Source organism: Phyllobates terribilis, unplaced genomic scaffold (genome assembly GCF_046119375.1).
Source record: "Phyllobates terribilis strain yellow unplaced genomic scaffold, ASM4611937v1 Scaffold_4__5_contigs__length_816908805, whole genome shotgun sequence".
NCBI classification, from domain to species: domain Eukaryota; kingdom Metazoa; phylum Chordata; class Amphibia; order Anura; family Dendrobatidae; genus Phyllobates; species Phyllobates terribilis.
This window is the reverse complement of record NW_027362764.1, coordinates 157,569,474-157,577,184: the sequence shown is the minus strand read 5'-3', so window position 1 is coordinate 157,577,184 and position 7,711 is coordinate 157,569,474. Positions and strand designations below refer to the sequence as shown.

The 7,711-nt window shown below is 43.7% G+C and overlaps 1 protein-coding gene across 1 annotated transcript in view; it reads left to right on the top strand.

Moving 5' to 3' along the window:
* Positions 1 to 435: 435 nt before the first annotated feature.
* LOC141264255 (ferroportin-like) overlaps positions 436 to 7,711 on the top strand; it is a 67,411-nt gene continuing 60,135 nt past the window's right edge. The window contains exon 1 of the mRNA XM_073676543.1: positions 436 to 535. Within this exon, the coding sequence (XP_073532644.1) occupies positions 436 to 535 (100 nt within the window). The remainder of the gene's footprint in view (positions 536 to 7,711) is intronic.

Genomic DNA, 7,711 nt, shown 5'->3' with positions numbered 1-7,711 from the left:
CTAATATCCGAGTGTCTAAATGATAAACTAGGCTTTTAAAGCTCGAAACGTGACCATAACATATAAAATATTATGCAATTATATGGTCATAAAAACATGTTTGTTCAATGATAATGTATTCATCGTCTGCTTTTGCCTATGTACATTGCACTTTATATTTATATTGTTAGTATCACTATTTATGATTGTTTTATCTTTAGCTGCCAAAGATTAAAGATTACAGATACCACGTGACAGAATTTTTAGGCTTTTTTTAGGACTATACTATTTTACACTTTGCCATAATGAATATTGCCGGCCGCACATCATTCACTGACGGAAATCTAGATGGGAACAATCGTGTTTGTAGCTTTTACGTTTCACGATTTAAAGTTTGCATGGTTGCCAGTGCATGTAAATTGAAATGGCTGCTTCCTTTGTGTATAGTAATCTGCAATGCTGGAAGAATTAGAAGAATTTGAGGGTCCTGGAAATGAAAGGGCAGAAGCACAGCCACCTAGTACACAAGATAACAGCAAGAAGAAGAAATTACTTGGTAGGTATTTCACACAACTCTGTTTCTCCATTTTCGGAACGGGCCAAAAAGACGTAGCTGTGCTGTGGCCATTTATAAAATAGTAACAGTGCCTTGTATATTAAGTATAGTTTGTGACATACATATTGTAAAACCTCTGCAAAAGACCACCTCTTTATTAAGACCACCTGCTTAGGGCTCATTGAGACATTTCTTGCAAAAAGACGGTCCAAGTTTCATCAGTGAGTTTGATCAGAGTGTCATCGGAGTTTGGTCAGTGTCAGATTTTACCATCTGAGTTTGGTCACTTTATTCAGTTTTTCTAAGATGGAAAAAAAAAAACTGATAGAAGCTTGAGAAACCTCCATGAATCAGTTTGTGAAAAACAGACAGCACACAGATGGCACCCGAGTTCTGTCCAATTTTTTACGAATTCATTGCATTGGCTACTTTGATCCAACACTCAGACGTATCATTATCAATACTGGCTCTATGCTGTTGTGCAGACTACTTAGTCCGACGAAAAATCGGATAGGTGAAATACCGCATAGACTGTCATTGGTATGAGTGCTATCCGTGAAAAACACAGATAGCACTCGTATAAGAAAACCTGACATCTGAATGGGCTATTATCCAGACCAGATTTCCTTTGAAAAATTCTCTGTTCTACCATATGTTACGTGAAGGCCATCCCCTAGAAAAACACTGTTTAATGCAAATTTGGTTGATCGACTGAAATGTATGGCAAAAAAATAGTTGCTATAGACATGATCTGAGCATGATAACGCCCATAAAATAAAAACTAAAAATTTATTTATACAGCGGGTGAAATAAGTATTGAACACGTCACCAATTTTCTAAGTGCATATATTTGTAAAGGTGCTATTGACGTGAAATTCTCACCAGATGTCGGTTACAACCCATCCAATCCACACAGGCAAAGAAATTAAACCACAGATGACCATAAATTAAGTTATGTTTAATAATGAGAAATGACACAGGGAAAAAGTATTGAACACGCGTACAGAAATGTAATTAATACTTCGCATAAAAGCCTTTTTGGTGATGGCAACTTCAAGACACCTCCTGGGGAAACTAGTCGCATGCATTGCTCAGGCATGATTTTGGTCCATTCTTCCACACACTCTTCCAATCCTAAAGGTTTCTTGGGCTCTTTCTATGAACTTTAGTTCCTTCCATAAATTTTCTAGTGGAGTTGATTGGCTGGGCCATTTTAGGAGTTTTATTTTCTTTCTCTGAAACCCATTGAGAGTTTTGTTGCCTGTGTGTTTGGGATCATTGTCTTGCTGAAATGTCCACCCTCTTTTCATCTTCATCATCCTGGTAGATAGCAGCAGATTTTTTAGAAAGAATGTCTTGGTCTTGCTACATTCATCCTTCCTTCAATATGAAGATTGCCAGTGCCGATTGCTGAAAAACAGCCCCATGCCATGATGTTCCCACCTCCAAACTTCACTGTTGGTATGGTATTTTAGGGATGATATGCAGTGCCTTTTGGCCTCTAAACATGGTATGTATTATGGCATCCAAAGAGTTAAATTTTGGTCCAACCTGATCAGACTATATTCTCCCTGTATTTCACAGGCTTGTCTAAATGTTGTTGAGCAAACATTAAACACGCTTGAACATGTTTTTTGTTCAGCAATGGAGTATTGCGTGGGGAGCGTGCATACAGGCCATGGAGATGGAGTGCATTACTTATAGTTTTCTTTGAAACAATTGTACCTGCTGATTCCAGGTCTTCCTGTAGCTCTCCACGGGTGGTCCTTGGCTCTTGGACAGCTCTTCAGATAATTATTTTCACTCCTTGCGAGGAGCAAATTATCGTGGCCTGTTCATGGTGAAATGATGTTCTTTCCACTTCTGGATTATGGCCCCAGCAGTGCTCACTGGAACCTACAGTAATTTAGAAATTCTTCTGTAACCAATGCCATCAGTTTTGCAACAATAAGGTTGCAAAGGTCTTGAGACAGCTCACCAGTACTACCCATCATGAGATGTTTCTTGTGTGGCACCTTGGTAATGAGACACCTTTTTATAGGCCATCAGTTGAACCAGTTGATATTATTCTTCACTAAGTGGCAGGATTGCTTTCTAATTACTGATAGATTTCAGCTGGTGTCATGATTTTCCATGGCTTTTTGCACCTCTCTTTCTTCATGTGTTCAATAATTTTTACCTGTGTCATTTCTCATTATTACACAAAACTTAATTTATGGACATCTATAGTTTGATTTCTTTGCCTGTGTGGATTGGATGGATTTTTATTGACATCTGGTGAGAATTTAATGTCAATAGTACCTTAAGAAATATATTTGCTTAGAAAATTGTTGATGTGTTCAAAACTTATTTTGTCTGCTGTAATTGCACCTAAAATATGATGTTTACAATCAAAAATATGTTAAAATATGACCAACAGAAATGTAGTGCACTATGAGATGTATATCTGGAAGTATGACATTCAATAGCATGGACTTGTCTCTTGAAGCCTGATTCTGTCCTAAATGATATTTGTCAAATGATTAATATTGGCTATACAGATGTAGCACAGATGATTTTGAGATTTTAGATGTAGTTTTACATAGAGCTGCAGGCAAATTTTATGTATTATATTCACTTCAAAATATCTTTACAACAATATTCCCTTCTTAGAATATTGTGTAATATTACTAGGATATGCCCTAATATTATAATTAGTGAGTGTCCAAACACTTGGATAACAAGTCCTCAAAAGAACATAGGAAGCAAGCTTTATCCTGAACAATGATCTGTATGAATGAGGCCTCTAAAGGAACTTGTCATTTTGAAAATGTTATCTTATGTGCAGGCAAGATTTTATAGAGCATGAGGAGCTGATCAGATTGATATGCATTGTGTTGGAAAAGTTTTAATAAAACTTTCTGGTGTTTGTATGAATATGAGTCCAGTGGGCAGGCCTACTAGTAGTGTTGAACCACCCCCGTAGTGTTTGGGTTCGGTTCGGTTCGTCGAACACCGGCATGTCAATCAGGCGGGTCAAGAAGTTGGGAAGGGGCACCCTAATGGCCAAAACAGACATTGAGGGGGCGTTCCGGTTACTTACTACCTGTGCCTCCGAATAGTGTCCGCCTATTGGGCTGCTTCTGGGAAGGAGCATACTATATAGATCGCTGTGTGCCCATGGGGTGCTCCATATCCTGCTCACTATTTGAGGCGTTTAGTTGCTTCCTCGAATGGGTCGTCATGGACGTTTCTAAGGGGGCACATATTATCCATTACCTCGACGACTTCTTATGCCTGGGCCCAAAAGATTCGCCACAGTGTGAATACACGCGGTAGTCCACCTGTGAGAAGGAGAGAGCTGGAGGGAGAACGGACACCACAGAGCCGAGGGGTTAGATGGAGAACGGAAGAAGGAAAGAGGGCGAGGGAGGTAAGGGAGTACGGTGGAAGGCTGACCTGAGCTCTCCCACGTTCCTGCTGGACGGGGAACAGCCCTGGGAAGAAAAGCCGCTTGCGCATTCCTTTGAGGTTACGGGCGCGAGCGGGCAGAGGGACTACGCTGGAGTGCGAAGCCGACATAGGCCGTTCCTGCCCGTGCGACCTCTACGTCGCCGGGTTTGTGCCAGAGCCGCGGTGGACCCTGACGGCCAGCCCCCCTCTCCCAAAACTGGTGCCTGTCCGCTGGTGGGTCGAGACCCCCGCAGTGGAGGCAGGTCTAAGCTCTGTAATTTAAATTGGCTCTGTAATTTGAATGAGTACACTTTAAATCCTTTTACAAGGATCTATTGATGGGCAAGTCTGGTGCCAGCAGCCACGGTAATTCCAGCTCCAGTAGCGTCCACTAAAGCTACTGCAGTTAAAAAGCTTTTATAAGGATCGAGCTTGGCGGTCCGCCACAAGGCGTGCTACCGCCAGTCCCAGCTCCTTTGCCTTGGGGCGCCTCCTCGATGCTCTTGGCTGAGTGTCCCGGGGGCCCGAAGCGTTTCCTTTGAAAAAATTAAGTGTCCAAAGCACAGGCGGTGTAGCTTACTTAACAGCTGGGCTACTCCGCTGACTAGCAGACACTGCTACTAGGCCCAAAGTATTGCCTGGGCTAGATGCAGTTAAAAATTTGTAATTAGATCTACAGGCGGTGTAGCTTGCTTAACAGCTGGGCTACTCCGCTGACTAGCAGACACTGCTACTAGGCCCAAAGTATTGCCTGGGCTAGATGCAGTTAAAAATTTGTAATTAGATCTACAGGCGGTGTAGCTTGCTTAATAGCTGGGCTACTCCGCTGACTAGCAGACACTGCTACTAGGCTCAAAGTATTGCCTTGGCTAGATGCAGTTAAAAATTGTTACTAGATACAAAGGCGGTGTAGCTTGCTTCAGATGGGCTACTCCGCTGACTACGAGACACTGCTACTAGCCCAAAAGGATTTCCTGGGTTACATGCAGTAAAAAATTGTTATTAAATACACAGGTGGTGTAGCTTGCTTCAGATGGGCTACTCCACTGACTACCAGACACTGCTACAGGCCCAAAAGGATTGGCTGGCTTAGATGCAGTAAAAAATTGGTATTAGATACACAGGTGGTGTAGCTTGCAACACAGATAGGCGACTCCAATGACTAACAGACACTGCTAAAGGCCCAAAAGGATTGGCTGAGCTACATTTCGCCAAATGCTGTGAAAAACACTTGCACAGCACTGGCACAGACCTGCCTGGCAAAAAGTGCTATGAACTGCTGTAACCTAGCCCTCAAAAGGGCTGCAATTAGAACTAGTCCCTACTCCCTAAACCTATCTCCCTATGTAACTGGAAATTCGCTCGCAATTCACACAGTTATACTGTATAGCGCCCACAGCAGCAGCGGTGCCGTCTAACACTCAGCTGCAGCAGTGAGAAAATGGTGGCGACGGGGAAAATGGCTGGGTCTTATAGGTCAAGGACATGTGACATACACAGCCAATGACACATGTTTGTGTGAAAAAAAAGCACTTCGCTGCGTGTGTGCGCTGCTGATAGGCTGACAGACTGCACCGCCCCAATGTAAATGCGGGAAAGAAAAAAAATGGAGATCGGCATTATTTCTGCAGAGATCCATCCCCTGCCCCTCCCCCCGCCCACTCTACACTGAAACTGTCTATTAACATTGATTAACAGTATTACTGTGAAAAAATCCAGTTAGGCTTTTGGTGCACGAACAGTTATCGAACATAACCTCGAACAGCCGAATTTTTTGAAAATCGTTCGAGTTCGTCGAACGACTCGAACACCGCCCAAAACAGCTTGAATTTGAGATTGGCGAACAGTTCGAGTCGAACACCGCTCATCTCTACCTATTAGTGATTGACAGTCATCTCTGTATGCATTGAGAGTTTTCAATCACCAGAAGTGTCACTCACTGGACTAATATAAATAAGCATTTAATGGACGGGGCGGCCGTGGCCGAAGTCCACATCTGCGCCGCGCCACTCTGCAGGAAAATGGGAATCCAGAATGGGTGTATGTGTTTTCACCTTCTTGATAAACCATTGCAACCCACATGGAACGATATGAATGAGGGAGACCAGAGTCCGAAAATAAACTTCTCTTTACTGAACAAAGATGAAAAGTATATTATTATTATAGCGCCATTTATTCCATGGCGCTTTACATGTGAAAGGGGTATACATAGCAAAAACAATTACAATACAAGTCAGTGACTGGTATAGGAGGAGAGAGAACCCAGCCTGTGAGGGCTCACAATATAGAAGGGATGGGTGGGGATACAGTAATTGAGTGTAGAGCTGGTCGTGCAGCAGTATGGTGGAGAGAGGGTTACTGCAGGTTGTAGGCTTTTCGGAAGAGGTGGGTCTTCAGGTTCCTTTTGAAGGTTTCCACAGTAGGCGAAAGTCTGATGTGTTGGGGTAGAGAGTTCCAGAGTAGGGGGGATGCACGGGAGAAATCATGTATGCAATTGTGGGAAGAGGAGATAAGAGGGGAGAAGAGAACGAGATCTTGTGAGGATCGGAGGTTGCATGCAGGTAAGTACTTGGAGACTAGGTCACAGATGTATGGAGGAGACAGGTTGTGGATGGCTTTGTTCAAGTGTTTTGAGCTGGAGTCTCTGGGTAATGGGGAGCCAGTGAAGGGATTGAGAGAGAGGAGAGGCCAGGGAATAGCGGGGTGACAGGTGGATTAGTCGGGCAGCAGAGTTTAGGATAGATTGGAGGGGTGCGAGAAGGGAGGCCACAGAGCAGGAAGTTGCAGTAGTCAAGGCAGGAGATGATGAGGGCGTGCACTAGTGTTTTTGCAGATTTGTGGTTGAGAAATTGCGTATACGGGAGATATTCTTTGAGTTGGAGTCGACAGGAAGTGGAAAGGGCTTGGATATGTGGTTTGAAGGAGAGATTAAAGTCCAGGGTTATCCCGAGGCAGCGAGCTTGCGGGACTGGGGAGAGTGGGAAGCCATTGACTATTATGAATAGATCAGATGGGGGGGGGGTTGAGTGAGATGCTGAAAAGATAATTAATGAATTCAGTTTTATTCATGTTAAGTTTCAGAAATCTAGCAGAGAAGAAGGATGAAATAGCAGACAGACATTGTAGAATTCTGGTTAGTAAGGAGGTGATATCAGGTCCAAAGAGGTAGATCTGTGTGTCATCAGCATAGAGATGATACTGAAAGCTGTGGGAATCTATGAGCTGTCCCAGGCTGAAGGTGTAGACGGAGAAGAGCAGGGGTCCTAGAACTGAACCTTGGGGGACACCGACAGACAGGGGGCGAGATGAGGAGGTGGTGTGTGAGTGGAAGACACTGAATGTCTGGTCTGTAAGGTATGAGGTGATCCAAGATAGGGCCAAGTCTGTGATGCCAAGAGATGAGAGAGTTTGTAGTAAGAGGGAATGGTCCACTGTGTCAAAGGCAGATGACAGGTCCAGGAGGAGGAGGACCGAGTAGTGTCGCTTGGATTTGGTAGTTAGTAGGTCGTTGGTAACTTTAGTCAGGACAGTTTCAGTGGAGTGATGCGGTCGGATGCCAGATTGTAAGCAGTCATAGAGGGAGCAGGAGGAGAGGAGGGAGTACAGTTCAAAATGGATGTGTTGTTCCAGTAGTTTTGAGGTGTATGGGAGAAGTGATATGGGGCGATAGGTAGACACAGAGGATGGGTCAAGGGAGGGCTTTTTGAGGATGAGTGTGATCGAGGCATGTTTGAAGCATGAGGG